The sequence below is a fragment of the Aegilops tauschii genome, chromosome 1, assembly GCF_002575655.3.
Source record: "Aegilops tauschii subsp. strangulata cultivar AL8/78 chromosome 1, Aet v6.0, whole genome shotgun sequence".
Taxonomy (NCBI): domain Eukaryota; kingdom Viridiplantae; phylum Streptophyta; class Magnoliopsida; order Poales; family Poaceae; genus Aegilops; species Aegilops tauschii.
Window position 1 is genome coordinate 483,024,862 of NC_053035.3, and position 24,883 is coordinate 483,049,744.

At 46.1% G+C, this 24,883-nt stretch overlaps 3 protein-coding genes across 3 annotated transcripts; 1 reads left to right on the forward strand and 2 right to left on the reverse strand.

The window, feature by feature from the left end:
* The first annotated feature begins 231 nt into the window (after positions 1 to 231).
* On the forward strand, positions 232 to 3,125 carry LOC109771539 (large ribosomal subunit protein eL20z). The gene is made up of 4 exons (XM_020330233.4): positions 232 to 677; positions 2,145 to 2,238; positions 2,330 to 2,447; positions 2,830 to 3,125. Exons 1-4 carry the CDS (start codon positions 365 to 367, stop codon positions 2,887 to 2,889), a joined length of 585 nt encoding a protein of 194 aa, XP_020185822.1. The 5' UTR covers positions 232 to 364; the 3' UTR covers positions 2,890 to 3,125.
* A 1,761-nt stretch (positions 3,126 to 4,886) lies between these two features.
* LOC109771549 (CASP-like protein 5A2) lies at positions 4,887 to 7,624 on the reverse strand. Its single transcript, XM_073506478.1, has 3 exons — positions 7,551 to 7,624; positions 5,468 to 5,681; positions 4,887 to 5,382 (listed from the first exon to the last, which is right to left on the reverse strand). The coding sequence occupies exons 1-3, from the start codon at positions 7,622 to 7,624 to the stop codon at positions 5,155 to 5,157; spliced, it is 516 nt and encodes a 171-aa protein (XP_073362579.1). The 3' UTR covers positions 4,887 to 5,154.
* A 2,220-nt stretch (positions 7,625 to 9,844) lies between these two features.
* Positions 9,845 to 11,765, reverse strand: LOC109771548 (B3 domain-containing protein Os03g0619600-like). The gene is made up of 5 exons (XM_073506479.1): positions 11,740 to 11,765; positions 11,630 to 11,684; positions 11,080 to 11,446; positions 10,829 to 10,992; positions 9,845 to 10,588 (listed from the first exon to the last, which is right to left on the reverse strand). Exons 1-5 carry the CDS (start codon positions 11,763 to 11,765, stop codon positions 10,328 to 10,330), a joined length of 873 nt encoding a protein of 290 aa, XP_073362580.1. The 3' UTR covers positions 9,845 to 10,327.
* Positions 11,766 to 24,883: the final 13,118 nt, after the last annotated feature.

Sequence of the window (24,883 nt, forward strand, 5' to 3'; positions counted from 1 at the left end):
TCTAGGGGTTTTCTAGAACAACAGTTTTCCTTCTTTTTTAGGGACAAACAGTTTTCCAGGTTTTTTATTTTAGGGAATTGGTGAGAATTAGCAGAGATGGGCTGCATCTGTCCGATCCCTCCGCCAGGCCGGCAACAACGGGCCGGTAGGCAATTATACCGGCCCGCGCACAACCACCAGTCAGTCCACCAGCGACCGACCCAAGCGGATCCACGTCCCTCCCCCTGGCTACATCACATCACACTGCCGTGCCGTTGGCCCCTTCCCTCTCTGTCACCGCCAGCTTCCACACACCTCGTCGGCACGGAACACCGCCCCTCGAGTCAAGAGTCAACCCACACCCACCGATCTCCGTCCATCGACCATGGGAGCCGGCCAGGACCTGGAGGCCGGCGCCGGCGACGGCGGCGAGAAGAAGATGGCCCACTCCTCCTCCTCGGGCCCGCTCCCGCCGTCGGAGCCGCCGCACCTGCGGGGCCAGGACCCCGCCCAGTACCAGTATGGTACCTTCCACCCCCCTGCCCCCCACCCCGACGTCCGCCCCCACCCGCCCGTCGGCTTCCCCCAACCCGCGCCTCCCCCCGGATTCGCCGCCGGCGGCTACCAGCAGCAGCAGCAGAAGCAGCCCTACGCGCCCGCCGACCCCTACTACGCGCAGGGGTACCAGGCCGCCCCAGGTACAATTCCCCACATGCTCTTGCTTATCTCCGATGCTTATGTTTGGTCGGCGATGCGAGGAGCTCTTGCAAATCGATCAGAATTCAGAAGTCTCCAATCCAAAAATCTGCGTGCATGATCCAAATTTGAACACTCGCCTTTTTCTGCTCGGGTACTAGTCCGGTGACGAATTCTAGATGTAAATGGACCCTAGGCTTTAGCCTTTAGCTGAACTAGAATTCATCAACTCGCCTGGATTCTACGCTAAACGGGCTACTGATGTTTCAACTGGAACACTAGATACTTATGTACTGTATATGCTCCTTTAGTCTAACATAACAAGGTATTTGTGGCGACAATTGCAGAGCGGACTGTTACATCGGAGAGAATCATTGGGAGCGTGTAGAGACATGTAATTAAACAAATTCTTAGTGTGCTGAATTCACTAGCCAAAGATAATGTTTGGAAGGTTATTGCAGTTCTTCTGTCGGTCACCTTATACTTCTAGAAACAAGCAAGATAAATAACTTCAGATCCTATTTCGCATCAATTACTGGGGTAAACAGATAGGTGCCTAGAATCACACAAGAAAAAACAAATGGACCCCCAAGACTAATTTTTCCCCGATCAACAGAAGGCTCGCTCCTGGTTCCATCTTTCATAGAAAAACGATACCAACATACAGCGTCAGGTTTTAAGGTTCACAAATGCAAAGACAACTCCTACATCTCACCAACACGGCAAAGGGCAAATCTAGAGCAATTACCAAAGGACCTTGCAGCAAGAACATAATTACCATCTAAGCAGTAGCGAGACCAGATCACTTCTTCAAAGAGGGGACTACACTATTTTTTCATGCTAGTTACACCCTGAACACATGGATTCCATCGCTGCGTCCAAGGTTCTTCATCGAGTACTCCAACGAAGTAGCTCCCACATGATCTGCATCACCCACTGCAGCTTTTCAGGATGAGTCCATCATTCTCTCTGCGCAGATCAGTCTGGTTGCAGCTCCAGTGGTGACCTCAATTTCCTGAGTAGCAGATCCCTGGACAGGGCTGCATCCCCCCAAGAATCTCCTTGATAGGTTTTGCCCAGTCCACTAGATAACCCACTATCAAATGCCCAACCTGTTTCACAGAAATCCAGTTTTTTCCTGTTAAATACTAAGGCATTTCTGCAAATCCAAAGTCCCCACAGAACTGCAGAAGAAACAATGTTTAAGAGCATGAACTTTTTGTTCCATAGCCAATGAGCATCAAGTGATTTAAAATCAACAATATCAACCTTTGAAATTTTGTTTAACATCACTTCATATAGCTCTAGCAACAATGCATTCAAAAAACAGGTGATGTACTGATTCAATCTCAGTACAGTGAATACATTCCAGAGATTTGGCTAGGCCTCTTTTCCTAAATCCTAAGATTGTCACAAGATGGAAAAATCTACATCCATGTTATATGATAGTCCTGTTTCTGGTGCCTCAGGTTATGGTCCTGTTGTTCAAGGTAGGCCTGTTGAAGGAAGACCCGTGAGAATGCGGCGCCTTCCATGCTGTGGGCTCGGCATGGGCTGGCTTCTGTGAGTGCCTCCCAATACGCTTGCTATTTTGCCTTACTTTCTGAAGTTAAACCAGTCCCTGACAAAGTTCCATTCTCTTGCTGGAACAAAGGTTCATTGCCGGGTTCTTCTTGGCTGCCATTCCGTGGTATATTGGTGCTTTCGTCCTAATCTGTGTCCGGGTACATGACCACAGAGAGAAACCAGGATATGTTGCCTGCACTGTTGCTGTAAGTTACCTTTCTGATACAACCACAATACTTTGCTACTGTTAAGATTTCACATAGAAATTTGAGACTGAGTTTTATGGCCCATTCAACCAGCTTTGTTACATTAACTGAAATAAATTCGCTCAAAAGCATATACTTAGGTGCTGCTTACACTTACAGTTAATTTTTCTTGTGATGGCTCCAGTTAAAATATTGGTATGCCCGAATTTTGACAAAAGCTCTTTCAACATAGAAGTAGATTTTTACTGTACAAATTTAGCAATTGCAAGCAACATGGAAATCATTAGAATCACAAATTACGAGCTATAACCTGTCACAACAAATTATTTTCTGTAATACTTGGGCTAACTTTGCATTGGAATTCGCTGCATCGCATAAACAGGCTATAATTGCGGCCATTGTTATACCCCTTGGAGTAACAAAAGGAACAGACTCATGGTGAGCCACCACCAGGTCTTGGCAGGCGGTTCTGTTGCTGAATATAAACATCGTTATTTCAGGCCCAGTTACATGATAGGTTAAAAAGTCTGCTGGTTGTATTTCATGTATGAGTGTGTCTTGTATACATATATGTACAGTAAAAAGAGTGGGGCTGCATCTTCGATGTTCTCTTGTATCGATACTTGGTACTTATAGTGTGTAATAAAAGCTTGAATGTACAACACATATCTTCCTCGAGGTTACCTCTCTTTCAAACTTGATGTTGAAATTTGATGTATCACTCAACAATTGTTACCCCTCCTTGGAGTAACATAAAGGGAACAGACTCGTGGTGAACTGCAACCAGGTCTTGGCAGCGGTTATGTTGATGAATATAAGTGGTGGTTATTTCAGTTCCTGCATCGACCGTTGCTGTCCTCTTGTGCCTATATTTGATACGTCCTGCGTCGATGATGCGATGTCCCTTCTATCGATATTTCGGGTTTCTACTTTGTAATAAAGCTCAAGTGTTTCCAACACATATTTTATATGAGGTTGCATCTGTGTCAACTGTCAAGTTCAGCACTTTCATATGGTATCTCCAGTTCTGAAAAGTAGATTCATATTGTATCTCAAGCAAGTCTCATTTCTCATTATCATAAGGAGTATAGGCAATATTTACTGTCCGAATCAGAACCTATAATGCCCACATCAATTTGTTAGTTTATGTTCCAGCTTGACAGTTTGTTTGTTGAAAGCAGTGATGTTGTTAGTTTAAAGGGAGCAAGCTTTGCTGCCCATGAAATCTGTTACTCTTTAGGTCCTGGCCATGTTTGGCATGAATAACCTCCAGATAATTAATTATTGTTCGAGTAATAATAAAAAGTAGAAGTGTGATTTAGAGACGAATGAGGGCATTCTGTGCCAGTGCCCAGTGCCATGTTGGGAAAAATTCTAGTTTTATGTTTTAAGTTGCCGCAGCGGTTTCTCTGCATCCCATCTCTATGTTGTGGTAATGTTTATAGTAGTATGTGTGTTGTGTAAATTCCAGAGATTTATAGTATCGCGTTTCCATTTATATTAGCGGTTCATTTCTATAATTGCCCCAAATAGTCTGCCTTTCGTTGTTGTCCGACTAATAACAAGAAACTTAGACAGTTGTATTGAACTTAGCTTCTTTTGGACTTGTAGAGTGGTCATGATTCAGTTTGATTGAGCTTGATGATCACATAACAGTGTACCATTATTTTTTTCTGGACCATGGTTTACCCAGTATCTGATGGTCACAGAGCTTGACTTACTTGGTGATTTTTCTAGAAGATAGCCTCTGCAATTACAGAGAATTTCTAAAGCATACTCTTCAGCTGAAAAGTCTTATACTGTGAAAGGTCTTGCAAAAATTGTTGAGAAAGCGAGAATCTTGTGTAAGCATTTTTCTTTCCTTTCAAAACTGGGTTATTATCTATTAATAACATAAGAAAAAAGAATACACGGACCGTTTTTCTTCAGCTCGTGGCAGTGGGTTTCTGGGGCATGAAATTTAGACTGATATACGCAGTATGGTGCATATTTCAGTCTAAATTACTTTCAAATATTGAAACTTCTACTTCTCCACTTAACACTTAAAGGCTACTTTCAAATATGTTCTGCTTGTCGCACAGCTTACATGATTGTTACTAATCACCTCTCATGAACCGGTACTGGCTAGAGTATGCCCTTCAGATTCCATTTTGGTCAGATCATCACAGCAGTAAAAGCCATGTAAAAATGGTTTTCAGCCGAAACTTGATGCCATCTACTGGCATCAACATCTACTGGCACTAACATCCTTAGAAAAACTCTGACCAATTGGCACTAACATATATTGAGATTTTTATTTAGAAGAACAACCAAAGGCCTATCCAATGAACTGATAATTTGGCACTCGTAAGCGACAATGGCGCTACACAAGTAATCTCAGGCCCTAAGATCCGGATATCAATAAAAAGGTTACGAAATAGAATCAGATATAATATCATATCAGCAGCCTTGAGCTCCACACAAGTAGCCCATCAGTTAGTTCATCTCCAAAATCCAGATCACAACCACCAGCCAAGCCTCACATAATAAGAAGGCAGGCATTCACGCGCTGCTGAAAACAGAATGCAGAGCTTCACAGCCACCCTTCTGAACATCAAAGCTACTCCCTAATTGCTACAGAAATGTCGATAATATGGTGCCATTGTGTAACTATATCAGATGTGCCACCTAGTTGGTCGGTCAAACAGCCCGGTACTTGCGCCACGAACTACGAAGCTCTCTGCACTCTGTAGACCGCCATCATGAGGTTAAAGAGGCAGGACGGCGCGATCGCGAACCAGCTAAAGAAAGCCATGGCGGTGGCGGCCATGAAGCTTGGGCAGTGGTTCTCCGAGCACAACATCAGGTCGTCGTCGAGGAGAATGGTGATGCCTGCTGATCCACTTGCTGCAGCGAACGTCAGCGCGCCTGTGACCTGCAGACGAAACGCCGGGGGTCAAAACCGGATTGTGTTTGTTTTAGGAGAAAGAGAAATGCACCTGATCATTAAATGATTCTTTGGTTGTTCATGTATGTGAAGCTTTTCTAGTGTAAGAGACCACAAGGAATGAGTGACAGAGGGCTGTTATGTTCTGAGGTGCCTGAGAAAATATGTGACTTACCCAGTCCCCGATGGAATATATGGTGGTGGCTCGAGGAGACCGGAAGGAACGCTTGACAAGAAGTGCGTAGATGTCCACAGCGCCCAGAGCGAGGCTCCACAAGCATTGCAAGCTTGCTGCTGCGACGAGGAGGCTGCTCAGAAGAACAACGGTAAGTTCATCTCATCTATAGGAGGAAATCAATCCGGTGTTCCAAGTTGTAAAATCAATCTGTGGTGGAAAAGCGCTATCTAATCGCCCCACAGAAATAATAAGGTAAGATACGCTAGGATGCTACATTGTTTCTTCTAGTTCTCGATGCTATCCCCCAAGGCCAACACTGACTGAGAGTAGATCTTCAAATGCAATCAGAATGCTCGCAAGTGAATTGTTGCATGTGAGACGATAATGAGAATGACCAATCATTCAAGAACAAGAACGAGCATGGAAGGAATCAGCTGCTGCCACACAAAATCTCAAGATCAAATTTGTAAGAGACCGCCGTCGGCGAGGAAGACGTGAGAAGAGTGCCCGCTCGGGAAGGACCAGTGGTCGACTGTGATGGCGAGTTGGCGACGACTGCCGGCGATGCGGGATGAGGGCTCGCCTGGGAAGGACCGATGGTCGACGGCGACGACGATGGCAACGGCCGCGAGCGACGCGAGATGAGTTGTCGTTGGGATAGGACCAGTGGTCGCCGGTGATGGCGGCGGCTGGCGGCAACGTCGACGGCGAGGGTCGCGGGCGGTGCGGTATGCGTTGATGAATTGTTGTAGGGAAACGACTTGATGGTAACGGCAACATGCAGGCCAGCTGCGTTGTATGCCGGTGGCGTGCGGCGGAGGGTGAACTGGTTATAGAAAAACGTCTAATTGTCGTTTTTTCATAAACTCAGTTTTTCAGTTTTAGTAAAACCAAGAGTTACTTACCCAAGGATTTGTTATGTTATCCAAACATAGTTTTAGTTTGTTGTAACCGAAAACGTGTGTACGCCAAACTGGTTTGGTAAAATTCCAGTATCCAAACAACCCCGCTCTGCTCGCTGGTGCGTGGTACTGTACTGTTCAACCATGGCTATATTTGGTGCACCGCCGCACCGCATCATCGTGAATCCATCCAGGTAGACAAAGACGATAGATGCAGAGAAACAACATCCAACTCCTTCAAATTTGGCGACTGCTCCCTCCGTAAAGAAGTACTATTGTACTAGCGATCTAAGAGCAACTCCAATGGGACGTCCGCCCGCGTCCGTTTGGGTCGGCGCGGATAAAAATGGCGGGCCAACGCGTCGACTCAAACTTAAATCGTGTTCGTGTGGTGTCCGCGCTGACCCATTTTCGGCCCAAAATTATGCTTGGAATGCGTCGGCGCGGACACGAAGCGAACGCGCCGCGCGTCTCCTCACCGTCCGCCGCGTCCCCACCCGGCGGCCATCCAACTACGACGGTCAACATTATTTATGACGATCGCCCACCTTGGGCCCACGCGTCAGCGACGGCGGTCGTCCTTTTTTAAGTCGGGCGTGCGGCGGGGCCGTCCTCATCCACTGCCACTCGCCCCCCGTCCCCATCTGGCCATCCCTGCCCCACGCCGGCAACAACCCTAGCCACCGCCAGCATGGGCTTCTTCTCCGGCATCGGCAGCAGCCGCAAGGGCAAGGCCCCCACCCGCCATTCCCCCTCCCTCCCCGCCCTCCCCGCGCCGCCGCGCGCTCCCCGGCAGAGGCATCGCATCAATGTGCCGTTGCACGAGGCTGAGTGGCACTGGCACCACCGCGTGCCTCTGCCGTACCCCGACGCGACGCTGCCGCGTGACTGGCATTTGGATCCGGAGAGGATCCCAGTGCTGGCGGTGACCGCAGCGCGCCGAACCGCACTACGTCGTCGACTCGCCCAACTGGGCTCGATGGTTCGCCTTCGAGCACGAGGAGGCGAGGTGACGCGGCGTCCGCGGCGTCGACCACAGACTGCCGCCGCCCACGCTCGTCGCCCGCGACGAGGACCAAGAGGCCGAGGCCGCCTACCAGGCGGCCATTAAGGAGAGCGGGGAGGAGGAGCGGTGGAGGGAGGCGGATGAGGCGGCTTTCGAGGCTGCCATGGCGGAGGCCATGGCCCTCTCCGCGGCGGGCGACTGCGTCGTGCCGCCGGTGACCCCGCCGTCCCCGCCCAAAGCTGAGCCGGAGGAGCCGGCCTACCTCGAGCGCTACTCCTGGACCGGAGTAGTGCGCGAGTGGGTCAGCGCTCAGCCGATCTGGCTCGGGGCGACGAAGAAGCAGGAGGCGGCCTACCTCGACCACTGGCGTCGCGTTCGGCTGGTCGAGGAGCGCCGGGAGGGCGAGCGCCTGCAGATGCTCGAGCGCGAGGCCAAAGAGGAGGCGCGCCAGGCCCAGGCAGCGGCGGCGCAGCCCGACATCGCCGCCCTCTGGAACACGGCGTTCCCCTAGGCCGGCCCTGCGCCGACGCTGATTGACCTCACCGGCCCCGACGCAGACGCCGCCGCCGATGAGGACGCCTAGGGCAGCGCGTCGTCTAGTTTTTAATGTTTTTATGTTAATTAATGTAATGTGGACTTTTGCCGGCCTTCGTGGCCGGCTTTTATGTTTAACGAAACTGCCTTGCGTACGATGTTTTTCCCATACGATTTTGTACTACAAGACACAGGCCCGTTCCCAATGTTTGGGCCCACTACACCAGAACAGTCTGCTCGTACACAAAATCGTATGAAGTTTGATCATACGTATAGCAGCACTCTATGTTTAATTAAATGCATGTATTTATTTTTAAAATGCTTTCAAGACTATGTTTTGACGCGCCGACAAAATGGGTCGGACCAGCGTTGGGCGCTCGCGTCGACCCAAACACAGCGCCGGACGTTTGTGTCCGCCAGGCCGACCCAAACGGATAAAAAGTGAATAAAAGCGTCGTCCGTTTGGGTTGACCCGTTGGAGTTGCTTTAAACGCTCTTATGTTTCTCTACGAAGAGAGTCCCAAATATCCATTCTAGTTCCACGGGCTGGCCCCCAAACAAAACTCCGACACTTTTAGCGGGGCACCAGTGCCAGAAAACAAAGAAAACGTTTTGATTAATAGCTCAAAATCATATGTAAGCTTCGTATCATAAGTTCAGTGTTGCCAATTCTCCAATAAAACGCATTCCTATATAAGCTCAACTCCAGCTCCAACCACATTTTATTTATTTATACCTTTATAAGAAGTTCAGCAACTACACCTTCTCTCCTCGTTCTTCTCTTGAGATCGAGAGGCAACAAAGCTCTTAATTCTTGAAAAAATAAACGCTCTCTCATCATCTAGAAAACAATATTATAACAGTCATGTGCTCATTTCTTATGGACCGTCGAAAATCACAAAACCATCAGGTCACCAGTCTGCAGCACCTCCGGCCGGAGCTAGCGGCACTGCTCGCGACGTATGATGTGGACCGCCGTCCACCACCGGCTCCAGCAGGCAGAGGTCTCCGGCCTGCAGGCGGTTGTCGGCGGCGAACTCGCGCCACCCTCCTGCCGGGACCATCCATATGTGCGTCATCTCGACACGCCATGCCTTGCTCCACCTGGCCTGATGGAGTGTCACCACCCCGCGAATTCGTCTGGGGCGCCATGAAGAGGCCTCGCGCGAGACCGGTGCTTGGAGCCGGTGCGGTGCCGGCCGCAAAGCCGTAGGTCAACTCCGCGCTAGGGTTTACGGTGGCGGCGGAGGGGTCGCGGCTGTAGGGAGGGGTCGGGGGATGTCGGCGCGGCCTTCCATCGGTGAAATTTCGTCGGTGGCGGCGCGGGGCGGGGTGAAGGCTGGGCGACCGAAGAGGAAGGGCGGCGGTTGCCTCCTCGCGCGCAAATGTTCGCTGTCCAGCGCGCGGGAGCTGGCGCACCAAATACACAACGCGCGATGCCGTTTTTCTCAGCGCGCTGAACCAACTTTACCGCGCGTGATTTTAGCCCGACTGCTGGAGCGCCAGTTTCAGTCCCGCGCGCACAATATAGGCAGTTTTTCCAGCACGCGGCTAATCTAATGCGTCTCTTGGAGATGCTCTAAGGTCATATAATTAGACAACATCGTTTTGGCAACCAAGCTCGCCGGAGCTCGAAAATTCTGAAAAAAAATCAAAGTTCAAACTTTCCGATTTCAAAGAAAATTGTGCAAGTAAACATGGGCGTTACGTGTATGTGTGTAAACTTTTAGGATGAAACACCCTGATATACGATCTGTACGAAAGAGACAAATTCTTCATGGACTGAGAGGATGAATAGTATCATACGTTGAAAAGCCCCAAATTCAGCGAGTGACACCCGTTTGCAGGACCGGGCTCCACCCCTGGCTGCTTCCGAGAAATTTCCTCCTCCCTTACCTGTCCCTAGTACACTTTTCAAACCACCTTTAGCTCTGCTCGCTGGAGCGTAGCACTGTTCGTGTTCAACCATGGCTATATTTGGTGCACCGCCGCACCGCATCATCGCGAATCCATCCAGGTAGACAAAGACGATAGATGCAGAGATAAACGCACCACTGGTCACTGAACCACATTTTATTTATACCTTTATTAAGAAGCTCAGTAGCTACACCTTCTCTCCGTCCTCTCCCCTCGTTCCTCTCTTGAGATTGAGGGGCAACCAAGCTCTTAATCCTTGAGAAAATAAACGCTCTCCCATCTCATCACTTACTCCCTCCGTTCCAAAATAGATGACCCAACTTTGTACTAACGGGAGTGCTCACTTGATCACTTCTTATGGAGCGTCAAAAATCACAAGACCATCAGGTCACCAGCCTGCAGCACCTGCGACCAGAGCTAGCGGCACTGCTCGCGGCGTATGATGTGGACCGCCATGGCAAGCCTCTTGTCCGCCACCGGCTCCAGCAGGCAGAGGTCTCCGGCCTGCAGGCGGTTGTCGGCGGCGAACTCGCGCCACCCTCCCGCCGGGACCATCCGCCTGTGCCGCATCTCCACGCGCCATGCCTTGCTCCACCCGGCCTCACGGAGTGTCAGCGTCTGCTTCCCGTCTGGGAGGAGGTGTCCGTCGGCAGCAGCATGTCCCGTGGTGCGCAAGTCCTACAAAAACAATTCAGTTGCAACAGAGATGCGTACCCATCAATGAATAGTGGTGACAATACTGGTTCAAGAAGCTTGAGCACCTACAGAAAATGTACTACACAGGTTAACAGCTAATCAAATGCATGCATGGATGAACTGTGAAATTTTAGATCAGAGGTTCACGGAATGTGCCATCTACATGATCTTTGTGCGAGCAATAACTAAGCAGCGACCGGAGGTCAAGGTTTTATAACTTACTAGCGCAGAGCTCAGATTGCTCTTGTCCATGGCTGCGACATAAATAGGCGCTCGAGATCGGACGGCCTTCACCTTCTCTGCAACCACCTTCTCCTGCTCCTGGGTTAAACGGGCGCTGCAGCCTAGCACCACATATCCTGCTCTGTCACAACCATCTGATGCTCCTGCATATAAGATGATATTTCACATCATTTAACGCTGCCTGGACCACCACTTGTCGATCTTAACAGTGATAAGCCGAACATGTATACCGTCGACTGGTTCATCCTTGACACATGCCGTCGAGGCGGCTTTCGTGCTTGTTCCGCCAATTTTCGAGCCACGAACGACGTCTCCACCCTTGGATTTGCCGGCGCGTCTTGCTTTGGGAAGCAGATGGACCGTCAGCATGAACCTTCTCCCCTCACCCCTGTTAATCGGTTGGAGCAGGCAGATGTCCCCCTCGCGTAGACGGTTGTCGCGGACGAACTCTAACCACCGCCCGTAGAGGACGTACCCAATGTTGCCCCGTCTGACGTGAAAAAGGGGATGCCACTTCTTCTTCACTCCTGGGAGGGTAAGTACGATGTTTTGGCTTTCAGTGGGAAAATGCGCAGCTGCATAACGCTTCGGGATGACCTGGTTGTGCAGACGAGATAAAAGACAAAAATCACAATGAATTAAAACAACTGAGCCAACCGTTCCTGGTTTCAGAAATAAAGCAGGGAAGCATGTATTGTTGATCTTATTATGGTCATGTAGTTCAGGTTTTGGTGATAACTATGCATATTTTCATCTGTTGTGTACGTGCTACACGAAAACCACGTCCACAATTGTGCCACAATGCAGGCCACTAAAATTTTCTGGACAACTGTAACTGACATATCCGGAATAAACAAACGGTAAAGTCCCCAGTGCAGAATAGGAATTACCAGAGCGGGTTGTGGTCCACTGACATTGCTCTTCATTATTTGAACCACTAGCAACGGAATTTCAGGCTGAATTTCAGCAATAAGAGCATCAATTCCTACCTCGTCTTCTTCATCAAGTCGGCACCTTCTTGACAATATATAGCGAACCTCGGAGGAAGTTTCCTGATGATCTGACTGGATAGATTCATATTCAGATGGACTGTCTTCTCCTGTCAATAGTTTCGATGGTAAGCTAGTATTGCCAAGAAGTAATTGCAGTGCGGCATTTGTACTAGCAAAATTTAGCAGCTGAAGGTTAATAATGTAGTATCATCTAGAGAGAGAGAGAGAGAGAGAGAGAGAGAGCTGGTGAAACTTACCTTGGTTTGAACATATATCAGTTCTTCCAACTTTGCGAAGCAAATGGACCATAAAGGTGAACCTTGTTGACTGAACCTCTGTCATTGGTTGAAAGAGGCAGAGATCGCCCTTCTTAACACGATTGTCATGGACAAATTCACGCAAAGAAAGGTTGCGTCCCCTTCCATCAGGTCTGATGCGGAATTTGCATGGCCAAGCCTTGCTCTTCCCAGGCAGTTTGAGTGTGACAAATTGAGTTTTGTGTGGAAAGTATGCATGTGCGTAATCCTTAGATATTACCTGATTAAAAAAGGGATGATTGGTATGATGCTGTGTTGTGTAATCCTTGGACTGACAGCGACACTATTTTCATAATATACACATGATCACAGCTATAAAGCGAGATGTGAATATAAGGCCATTCAATTATTTCATAAATATCCTTCAGAGGTTTGTTACAATTAACAATATCAGAAACAAAGATATTTGGAGAGGTGTATGTAGCTACAAGCATTTAACAATACATAAAGAATTCAAACCAAACGTACCAGATTAGGATAGTGGTTCACATTGGTCTTCTTCATCATCACCACAAGCACAGGGGTTTCAGGTTGAATTTTCGCGACAAACCCCTTGATTTCATCCTCCTGTTCTTCTGTAAGATGGCACCGCCCTGCTAAGACATAATCCTTTGAGAGCCCCTGAAGATCATCTGACTCCATAGACTCGCCTTCGGACAGACTATCTTCTGCTGTAAAAGAGATTCAAGAGAGATCAACATGTAGTAATTAAACGCTACTCACCAAATAATATGAGTACACAGCCGAACCTGATGATTCATCTGAAGAAGAATTTACCGCAGGCGTCTTTCCTGATTTTCTACCTTCTGAATCTGAAGCGCCATCAAAGGAACTGCTCGAAATATCAGCACGATATGTGCTCGCTTTTTCAACATGAGTAGAAATTTTCGCCCCGGCACGACATGAGATCCTTTCCTCGCCATTGGAATCAAAGATGGTGACCTTGAAGCAGGAGATTCCAAGGTTACGAAACATCAAATAGGAGTTGTCTTGTATCTGATTTGCATGAACAAACGCCTCCCATCCAGACTGCAGAACCGATCTGTTCATCTTCTTGGCAACTCCAACGACATACATCTGTCCGTTAGGGGCTTCTAGTTGGATGGTCCCAGAGATCTTTCCTCCGAAATGGTCAACAAGACGCTCCGGTATGACCTGCAGAAAGCAGCAGTGATGGAACCAAGGGTCAAAACAAAACATGCGAAATCCAGGGAACTGAGGCAGCACTCTGAATAAAGAACTAAGGAAATTAAAAGTCTAACATACCATGCTGTGTTTAAAGTTACCACGCATCTGCATGATGAACTTGGCCCTTCTCCTGCTGCACTCACAAGGATTGCTCATCACGACCGGAGCCTTCCTGCAAGATGGACCATATATAGATCATGCCAGATGGCAACATTCAGATTTTTGCTCGCATAACTAATCCATGTGATCCTAAAAAACTGAAGGTTACTAGTGCCCCTCTAAGATCTCTGGATGGTATGGGCATATCAATTAGATTTTCTTTGTCTATGAACAAGAAAAGCATCAGATAAAAGTCACCAACTAACTAACCCTGCCCTAGGATCTGCCAGATCGTCCACGTAAACAAACAGAGGCAAGAATCAACGCTAGATGGAAGGGGCTTGGAAGAAGAGGAAGAGGAAGCTTACTGCGTCTGCGGTGCTGCACGTACTCAAGGGGTTGAACTGGAACGGCAACAGGCAGCCGTGAAGCACAGCTATTTATGAAGGGAATTGCAGCCCAGGGGTTGAAGACTCCAGCGGGCACTTCATGCAGGCTTAATGGCTATTCATGAAGGCATTTGCCGTTACAGTCCACATTGCGTCGTGGACATTTCCTCGAGCACCTGGCGGGCAGGCACGGCGAGCAAGCCGGTGCGACAGAGGGTGGTGGTGGAAGACGGCGCTGGCTGTTGGTGGACCCGACCCGCCGGCGCCGGCGGAACGGACACCAGCGGGGCCCGCGCCGCGGCGAGGAGCCGACGGCATGTCCACGTGGACGTGCTGCCAGGGAGGGGGGAGAGCAGAGAAGAAGACGAGTGAGGTGTGCGCCATGTAGGCAGATCCACGTAAGCAGCCAGGGAACGTCAAGTGCGTGTCATTGCATTTTTTCTTTTATTGTTGCGCCATGCATTTCATTCTCACTATGCATTAATACATGACACTTCATACGCACATCACATCGTCAAAGACACGTATTTTTCATCGTACGTAAGTTCAAAACTCCCTCGGATCCAAAAAAAAAAAGTAATCATCCGCATTTCGTATGCAGTCTAACTAAGATGTGCCATGTTTTAAACCATTATCGGACAAAAAAAAGCGTGACACGTAAGAACACTGCTACATGCATGACACTATAACCAAACAAAATATGCTACTCCGCGTGTCCACAACTATATGTTCACAGTGGCGTAGCATTTCATCTGTCAAAAAAGAAAAGCCCGGCTCCCCTCAAAAAAAAAAAACCCGACAAGCCCCGACACACGAACCCAAGAACTCTGATGGATGGATCTTTTCTCTCCTCGTATAATGTACGCCCGCTCATCCCTCGGTTGATCGTTATTTCCCCTCGACTCAAACTAACACTAATATGCGTGCACGCGCGTCTTTACGTTGCAAAGTGATTTCGGCGAAAATATGTCATGAAAATGCCTGGAGAAATGATTCAAGACAAATGACAATTATGCATGTATGGAAGCATAAATAAAATACTCGGAAATAGCATAAGAAAGCTTGGCAGTTCTTACGACAGTAACTATCACACTGATATATAATTTGCAAACAAAATTAGGGTACCTATTGCGGAAATTATATAGATGAACCTGGGTGCATATGAACTCGCCGTGGAAAACACATTTCTAAATCCTTAAAAAGAAGCTGCACGTGTACATCTCCATGTTCTATCTGTGCACATAAACTTTCATGGAAAAACAAAAAAAAAAGCATGTGCAAAAAAGACAAAACAACGTGTCGTAAAATGCTACTTAGAGGCACTGAAATTTGTCTTTTATGCGGAGGTAAAATAAAAAAGACATTTTTTCATAAAACATTGTTTTCGCACATATATATTGCGAAGATGTATGAGTGAAATTTTATTTAGTATTTTTCACATTTTAACACACGTTCAAAATGCATTTTTAGAAAACAGGTTCATATGTAATGTATGTGAGGCACTGAGGTTCATTTGTGCGCTGTGTGCTGCGCACTGGTACAGATCCCACTTGTGTCTCCAACCACACGTGCCATGTAGCTCTGCGGGCGTGACTATGGCATGGTGTGACTCTGTTTGCTCCAAAGAACTGACATGTAGTGGGGTCGCTACTCGGTGCTAACACACAGATGCTTCTAGAGTGACCCAGATAAGACTGAATACTACTGTAGCAGCGAATCCCTGCATTATAAGCCGTCGGATGAAGCCCAATGAACGGCCAGGAATGCATTTTGATGCATCAAATCAAACTTTCAAAACTGGTACACTATATAGTAGTATAGATATAGATGTGTTGTAAACAGCGTGTCGCCGTTTCATAATACCAACCCCCAGTCCCTCTTGGTGTTGGCTGACCATTGATCCGATCTGCCGGTGACGCAGGCAACTGACTGTTGGATCACGCTGTACGCTATGCTAGTGCTAAATGAAAAAAAATTCTACCGTGCACCCAAGAACATGCTGCTGGAAATAGATAACGGATCAGATTTACCGCTAGGCACGCATGAAGGAAATATGCCCTAGAGGCAATAATAAAGTTGTTATTTATATTTCCTTATATCATGATAAATGTTTATTATTCATGCTAGAATTGTATTAACCGGAAACTTAGTACATGTGTGAATACATAGACAAACATAGTGTCACTAGTATGCCTCTACTTGACTAGCTCGTTGAATCAAAGATGGTTAAGTTTTCTAGCCATAGACATGAGTTGTCATTTGATTAACGAGATCACATCATTAGAGAATGATGTGATTGACTTGACCTATCCGTTAGCTTAGCACGATGATTGTTTAGTTTGTTGCTATTGCTTTCCTCATGACTTATACATGTTCCTATGACTATGAGATTATGCAACTCCCGAATACTAGAGGAACACTTTGTGTGCTATCAAACGTCACAACGTAACTGGGTGATTATAAAGATGCTCTACAGGTGTCTCCAATGGTGTTTGTTGAGTTGGCATAGATCGAGATTACGATTTGTCACTCCGATTGTCGGAGAGGTATCTCTTGGCCCTCTCGGTAATGCACATCACTATAAGCCTTGCAAGCAATGTGACTAATGAGTTAGTTGCGGTATGATGCATTACGCAACGAGTAAAGAGACTTGACGGTAACGAGATTGAACTAGGTATTGAGATACCGACGATCGAATCTCGGGCAAGTAACATACCGATGACAAAGGGAACAACGTATCTTGTTATGCGGTTTGACCGATAAAGATCTTCGTAGAATATGTAGGAATCAATATGAGCATCCAGGTTCCGCTATTGGTTATTGAACAGAGACGAGTCTCAGTCATGTTTACATAGTTCTCGAACTCGTAGGGGTACGCACGCTTAACATTCGATGACGATCAATATTATGAGTTTATGTGGTTTGATGTACCGAAGGTTGTTCGGAGTCCCGGATGTGATCACGGACATGACGAGGAGTCTCGAAATGTTTGGACATCGGAATGGTTCCGGGTGAGTTCGGACATTTACCGAAGTACCGGAACCCTCCGGGGAGTCTATAGGCCTTATTGGGCCTTAGTGGGAGAGAGGAGGAGGCGGCCAAGGTGGGGGCGCCCCCCCCCCCCCCTGAAGGAAATATGCCCTAGAGGCAATAATAAGTTATTATTTATTTCCTTATTTCATGATAAATGTTTATTATTCATGCTAGAATTGTATTAACCGAAAACATAATACTTGTGTGAATACATAGACAAACATAGTGTCACTATTATGCCTCTACTTGACTAGCTCGTTGATCAAAGATGGTTATGTTTCCTAGCCATAGACATGAGTTGCCATTTGATTAACGGGATCACATCATTAGGAGAATGATGTGATTGACTTGACCCATTCCGTTAGCTTAGCACTCGATCGTTTAGTATGTTGCTATTGCTTTCTTCATGACTTATACATGTTCCTATGACTATGAGATTATGCAACTCCCGTTTACCGGAGGAATACTTTGTGTGCTACCAAACGTCACAACGTAACTGGGTGATTATAAAGGTGCTCTACAGGTGTCTCCGAAGGTACTTGTTGGGTTGGCGTATTTCGAGATTAGGATTTGTCACTCCGATTGTCGGAGAGGTATCTCTGGGCCCTCTCGGTAATGCACATCACTATAAGCGTTGCAAGCATTGTAACTAATGAGTTAGTTGCGGGATGATGTATTACGGAACGAGTAAAGAGACTTGCCGGTAACGAGATTGCACTAGGTATTGAGATACCGACGATCGAATCTCGGGCAAGTAACATACCGATGACAAAGGGAACAACATATGTTGTTATGCGGTCTGACCGATAAAGATCTTCGTAGAATATGTGGGAGCCAATATGAGCATCCAGGTTCCGCTATTGGTTATTGACCGGAGACGTGTCTCGGTCATGTCTACATAGTTCTCGAACCCGTAGGGTCCGCACGCTTAAAGTTAGATGACGGTTATATTATGAGTTTATGTGTTTTGATGTACCGAAGGAGTTCGGAGTCCCGGATGAGATCAGGGACATGACGAGGAGTCTCGAAATGGTCGAGACATAAAGATCGATATATTGGACGACTATATTCGGACATCGGAAAGGTTCCGAGTGATTCGGGTATTTTTCGGAGTACCGGAGAGTTACGGGAATTCGTATTGGGCCTTAATGGGCCATACGGGAAAGGAGAGAAAGGCCCCAAAGGGTGGCCGCACCCCTCCCCATGGACTAGTCCGAATTGGACTAGGGAGGGGGGCGCCCCCTTCCTTCCTTCTCCTTCTCCCTTCCCTTCTCCTACTCCAACAAGGAAAGGAGGAGTCCTACTCCCTGTGGGAGTAGGACTCCCCCCTTGGCGCGCCCTCCTCCTTGGCCGGCCGCCTCCCCCCTTGCTCCTTTATATACGGGGGCAGGGGGCACCCCATAGACAAACAATTGATCTCTTGATCTCTTAGCCGTGTGCGATGCCCCCCTCCACCATAATCCACCTCGATTATATCGTAGCGGTGCTTAGGCGAAGCCCTGCGTCGGTAGAACATCATCATCGTCACCACGCCATCGTGCTGACGGAACTCTCCCTCAAAGCTCGGCTGGATCGGAGTTCGAGGGACGTCATCGAGTTGAACGTGTGCAGAATTCGGAGGTGCCGTGCGTTCGGTACATCGGTCGGATCGTGAAGACGTACGACTACATCAACCGCGTTGTGCTAACGCTTCCGCTTTCGGTCTACGAGGGTACGTGGACAACACTCTCCCCTCTCGTTGCTATGCATCACCATGATCTTGCGTGTGCGTAGAGTTTTTTTGAAATTACTATGTTCCCCAACAATGGTATCAGAGCCTGGTTTTATGCGTTGATGTTATATGCACAAGTAGAACACAAGTAAGTTGCGGGCGATATAAGTCATACTGCTTACCAGCATGTCATACTTTGGTTCGGCGGTATTGTTGGATGAAGCGGCCCGGACCGACATTACGCGTACGCTTACGCGAGACTGGTTCTTCCGACGTGCTTTGCACAGAGGTGGCTGGCGGGTGTCAGTTTCTCCAACTTTAGTTGAACCGAGTGTGGCTACGCCCGGTCCTTGCGAAGGTTAAAACAGCACCAACTTGACAAACTATCGTTGTGGTTTTCATGCGTAGGTGAGAACGGTTCTTGCTAAGCCCGTAGCAGCCACGTAAAACTTGCAACAACAAAGTAGAGGACGTCTAACTTGTTTTTGCAGGGCATGTTGTGATGTGATATGGTCGAGACATGATGCTAAATTTTATTGTATGAGATGATCATGTTTTGTAACCGAGTTATCGGCAACTGGCAGGAGCCATATGGTTGTCGCTTTATTGTATGCAATGCAATCGCCCTGTAATGCTTTACTTTATCACTAAGCGGTAGCGATAGTCGTAGAAGCATAAGATTGGCGAGACGACAACGATGCTACGATGGAGATCAAGGTGTCGCGCCGGTGACGATGGTGATCATGACGGTGCTTCGGAGATGGAGATCACAAGCACAAGATGATGATGGCCATATCATATCACTTATATTGATTGCATGTGATGTTTATCTTTTATGCATCTTATCTTGCTTTGATTGACGGTAGCATTATAAGATGATCCCTCACTAAATTATCAAAGTATAAGTGTTCTCCCTGAGTATGCACCGTTGCGAAAGTTCTTCGTGCTGAGACACCACGTGATGATCGGGTGTGATAGGCTCTACGTTCAAATACAACGGGTGCAAAACAGTTGCACATGCGGAATACTCAGTTTAAGCTTGACGAGCCTAGCATATAACAGATATGGCCTCGGAACACGGAGACCGAAAGGTCGAGCGTGAATCATATAGTAGATATGATCAACATAGTGATGTTCACCGTTGAAACTACTCCATCTCACGTGATGATCGGACATGGTTTAGTTGATACGGATCACGTGATCACTTAGAGGATTAGAGGGATGTCTATCTAAGTGGGAGTTCTTAAGTATATGATTAATTGAACTTAAATTTATCATGAACTTAGTCCTGATAGTATTTTTGCAAATTATGTTGTAGATCAATAGCTCGCGTTGTTGCTTCCCTGTGTTTATTTTTGATATGTTCCTAGAGAAAAATTATGTTGAAAGATGTTAGTAGCAAAGATGCGGATTGGATCCGTGATCTGAGGATTATCCTCATTGCTGCACAGAAGAATTATGTCCTTGATGCACCGCTAGGTGACAGACCTATTGCAGGAGCAGATGCAGACATTATGAACGTTTGGCTAGATCAATATGATGACTACTTGATAGTTTAGTGCACCATGCTTAACGGCTTAGAATCGGGACTTCAAAGACGTTTTGAACGTCATGGACCATATGAGATGTTCCAGGAGTTGAAGTTAATATTTCAAGCAAATACCCGAGTTGAGAGATATGAAGTCTCCAACAAGTTCTATAGCTAAAAGATGGAGAAGAATAGCTCAAGCAGTGAGCATGTGCTCAGATTGTCTGGGTACTACAATCGCTTGAATCAAGTGGGAGTTAATCTTCCAAATAAAATAGTGATTGACAGAATTCTCTAGTCACCATCACCAAGTTAGTAGAACTTCGTGATGAACTATAGTATGTAAGGGATGACGAAAGTAATTCCCGAGCTCTTCGCGATGCTGAAATCGACGAAGGTAGAAATCAAGAAAGAGCATCAAGTGTTGATGGTTAACAAGACCACTAGTTTCAAGAAAATGGCAAAGGGATGGAAGGGGAACTTCAAGAAGAACGGCAAGCAAGTTGTTGCTCAAGTGAAGAAGCCCAAGTCTGTACCTAAGCCTGAGACTAAGTGCTTCTACTGCAAAGGGACTGGTCACTGGAAGCGGAACTGCCCCAAGTATTTGGCGGATAAGAAGGATGGCAAAGTGAATAAAGGTATATTTGATATACAGATTATTGATGTGTCTTTTACTAGTGTTCGTAGAAACCCCTCGGTATTTGATACTGGTTCAGTTGCTAAGAGTAGTAACTCGAAACGGGAGTTGCAGAATGAACAGAAACTAGTTAAGGGTGAAGTGACGATGTGTGTTGAAAGCAGTTCCAAGATTGATATGATCATCATCGCACACTCCCTATACTTTCGGGATTAGTGTTGAACCTAAATAAATGTTATTTGGTGTTTGCGTTGAGCATGAATATGATTTGATCATGTTTATTGCAATACGGTTATTCATGTAAGTTAGAGAATAATTGTTGTTCTGCTTACATGAATAAAACCTTCTATGATTACACACCCAATGAAAATGGTTCGTTGGATCTCGATCGTAGTGATACACATATTCATAATATTGAAGCCAAAAGATGCAAAGTTAATAATGATAGTGCAACTTGTTTGTGGCACTGCCGTTTAGGTCATATTGGTGTAAAGCGCGTGAAGAAACTCCATGCTGATGGATTTTTGGAATCACTTGATTATGAATCACTTGATGCTTACGAACCATGCCTCATGGGCAAGATGACTAAAACGCCGTTCTCCGGAACAATGGAGCGAGCAATTGACTTATTGAAAATAATACATACTGATGTATGCAGTCCGATGAGTGTTAAGGCTCGCGGCAAGTATCATTATTTTCTGACCTTCACAGGTGATTTTAGCAGATATAGGTATATCTACTTGATGAAACACAAGTCTGAAACATTTGAAAAGTTCAAAGAATTTCAGAGTGAAGTGGAGAATCATCGTAACAAGAAAATAAAAGTTTCCACGATATGATCGCAGAGGTAAAATATTTGAGTTAACGAGTTTGGCCTTCAGTTAAAACAATGTGAAATAGTTTCGCTACTCACGCCACCTGGAACACCACAGTGTATTGGTGTGTCAGAACATCGTAACCGTACTTTATTAGATATGGTGCGATCTATGATGTTTCTTACCGATCTACCACTATCGTTTTGGGGTTATGCATTAGAGACAGCTATGTTCACATTAAATAGGGCACCATCTAAATCCGTGGAGATGACACCGTATGAACTGTGGTTTGGCGAGAAACCTAAGCTGTCGTTTCTTAAAGTTTGGGGTTGTGATGCTTATACGAAAAGTTTCATCCTGATAAGCTCAAACCCAAATCGGAGAAATATGTCTTCATAGGATACACAAAGGAGACTGTTGGGTACACCTTCTATCACAGATCCGAAGGCAAGACATTCGTTGCTAAGAATGGATCCTTTCTAGAGAAGGAGTTTCTCTCGAAAGAAGTGAGTGGGAGGAAAGTAGAACTTGATGAGGTAACTGTACCTGCTCCCTTATTGGAAAGTAGTTCATCACAGAAATCTATTCCTGTGACTCCTACACCAATTAGTGAGGAAGCTAATGATGATGATCATGTAACTTCAGATCAAGTTACTACCGAACCTCGTAGGTCAACCAGAATGAAATCCGCACCAGAGTGGTACGGTAATCCAGTTCTGGAGGTCATGTTACTTGACCATGACGAACCTACGAACTATGAGGAAGCGATGATGAGCCCAGATTCCGCAAAATGGCTTGAGGCCATGAAATCTGAGATGGGATCCATGTATGAGAACAAAGTGTGGACTTTGGTTGACTTGCCCGGTGATCGGCAAGTCATGGAAAATAAATGGATCTTCAAGAGGAAGACGGACCCTGATAGTAGTGTTACTATCTACAAAGCTAGAATTGTCGCAAAAAGGTTTTCGACAAGTTCAAGGTGTTGACTACGATGAGAGTTTCTCACTCGTATCTATGCTTAAGTCTGTCTGAATCATGTTAGCAATTGCCGCGTTTTATGAAATCTGGCAAATGGATAAACAAAACTGCATTCCTTAATGGATTTGTTAAAGAAGAGTTGTATATGATGCAACCAGAAGGTTTTGTCAATCCTAAAGGTGCTAACAAAATATGCAAGCTCCAGCGATCCATCTATGGACTGGTGCAAGCATCTCGAAGTTGTAATATACGCTTTGATAAGTTGATCAAAGGATATAGTTTTATACAGACTTGCGGTGAAGCCTGTATTTACAAGAAAGTGAGTGGGAGCACTACAACATTTCTGATAAGTATATGTGAAAGACATATTGTTGATCAGAAATAATGTAGAATTATTCTGCAAAGCATAAAGGAGTGTTTGAAAGGAGTTTTTTAAAGAAAGACCTCGGTAAAGCTGCTTACATATTGAGCATCAAGATCTATAGAGATAGATCAAAACGCATGATAAGTTTTTTCAATGAGTACATACCTTGACAAGATTTTGAAGTAGTTCAAAATGGAACAGTCAAAGAAAGAGTTCTTGCCTGTGTCACAAGGTGTGAAATTGAGTAAGACTCAAAGCCCGACCACGGCAGAAGATAGAAAGAGAATGAAAGTCATTCCCTATGCCTCAGCCATAGGTTCTATAAAGTATGCCATGCTGTGTACCAGATCTATTGTATACCCTACACTGATTTTGGCAAGGGAGTACAAGAGTGATCTAGGAGTAGATCACTGGACAGCGGTCAAAATTATCCTTATTGGAATAAGGATATGTTTCTCGATTATGGAAGTGACAAAAGGCTCGTCATAAAAGGTTACGTCGATGCAAGTTTTGACACTAATCTAGATGACTCTAAGTCTCGGTCTAGATACATATCGAAAGTGGGAGCAATTAGCTAGAGTAGCTCCGTGCAGAGCATTGTAGACATAGAAATTTGCAAAATACTTACGGATCTGAATGTGACAGACCCGTTGACTAAAGTTATCTCACAATCAAAACATGATCACACCTTAGTACTCTTTGGGTGTTAATCACATAGCGATGTGAACTAGATTATTGACTCTAGTAAACCCTTTGGGTGTTGGTCACATGACGATGTGAACTGTGGGTGTTAATCACATGGTGATGTGAACTATTGGTATTAAATCACATGGTGATGTGAACTAGATTATTGACTCTAGTGCAAGTGGGAGACTGAAGGAAATATGCCCTAGAGGCAATAATAAAAGTTATTATTTATTTCCTTATTTCATGATAAATGTTTATTATTCATGCTAGAATTGTATTAACCGGAAACATAATACTTGTGTGAATACATAGACAAACAGAGTGTCACTAGTATGCCTCTACTTGAGTAGCTCGTTGATCAAAGATGGTTATGTTTCCTAGCCATAGACATGAGTTGTCATTTGATTAACGGGATCACATCATTAGGAGAATGATGTGATTGACTTGACCCATTCCGTTAGCTTAGCACTCGATCGTTTTGTATGTTGCTATTGCTTTCTTCATGACTTATACATGTTCTTATGACTATGAGATTATGCAACTCCCGTTTACCGGAGGAATACTTTGTGTGCTACCAAACATCACAACGTAACTGGGTGATTATAAAGGTGCTCTACAGGTGTCTCCGAAGGTACTTGTTGGGTTGGCGTATTTCGAGATTATGATTTGTCACTCCGATTGTCGGAGAGGTATCTCTGGGCCCTCTTGGTAATGCATATCACTATAAGCCTTGCAAGCATTGTAACTAATGAGTTAGTTGCGGGATGATGTATTACGGAACGAGTAAAGAGACTTTCCGGTAACGAGATTGAACTAGGTATTGAGATACCGACGATCGAATCTCGGGTAAGTAACATACCGATGACAAAGGGAACAACGTATGTTGTTATGCGGTCTGACCGATAAAGATCTTCGTAGAATATGTGGGAGCCAATATGAGCATCCAGGTTCTGCTATTGGTTATTGACCGGAGACGTGTCTCGGTCATGTCTACATAGTTCTCGAACCCGTAGGGTCCGCACGCTTAAAGTTAGATGACGGTTATATTATGAGTTTATGTGTTTTGATGTACCAAAGGAGTTCGGAGTCCCGGATGAGATCAGGGACATGACGAGGAGTCTCGAAATGGTCGAGACGTAAAGATCGATATATTGGACGACTATATTCGGACATCGGAAAGGTTCCGAGTGATTCGGGTATTTTTCGGAGTACCGGAGAGTTACGGGAATTCGTATTGGGCCTTAATGGGCCATACGGGAAAGGAGAGAAAGGCCCCAAATGGTGGCCGCACCCCTC

Bases quoted from the DNA above. Each gene is read 5' to 3' on its own strand.
- LOC109771539 (XM_020330233.4), top strand. From the start codon at position 365: ATGGGAGCCGGCCAGGACCTGGAGGCCGGCGCCGGCGACGGCGGCGAG. The intron at 678-2,144 runs GTACAATTCCCC...CTGGTGCCTCAG, and splicing joins GGGGTACCAGGCCGCCCCAG to GTTATGGTCCTGTTGTTCAA. The intron at 2,239-2,329 runs GTGAGTGCCTCC...GCTGGAACAAAG, and splicing joins CTCGGCATGGGCTGGCTTCT to GTTCATTGCCGGGTTCTTCT.
- LOC109771548 (XM_073506479.1), bottom strand. From the start codon at position 11,765: ATGTCAGTGGACCACAACCCGCTCTG. The intron at 10,993-11,079 runs GTATACATGTTC...TCTTATATGCAG, and splicing joins CAAGGATGAACCAGTCGACG to GAGCATCAGATGGTTGTGAC. The intron at 10,589-10,828 runs GTAAGTTATAAA...TTGTTTTTGTAG, and splicing joins GCAATCTGAGCTCTGCGCTA to GACTTGCGCACCACGGGACA.
- LOC109771549 (XM_073506478.1), bottom strand. From the start codon at position 7,624: ATGGCAGCCTCGAAAGCCGCCTCATCCGCCTCCCTCCACCGCTCCTCC. The intron at 5,682-7,550 runs GTAGGCGGCCTC...TCTTCTGAGCAG, and splicing joins CTCTCCTTAATGGCCGCCTG to CCTCCTCGTCGCAGCAGCAA. The intron at 5,383-5,467 runs GCTTCACATACA...ATCCGGTTTTGA, and splicing joins TGGTCTCTTACACTAGAAAA to CCCCCGGCGTTTCGTCTGCA.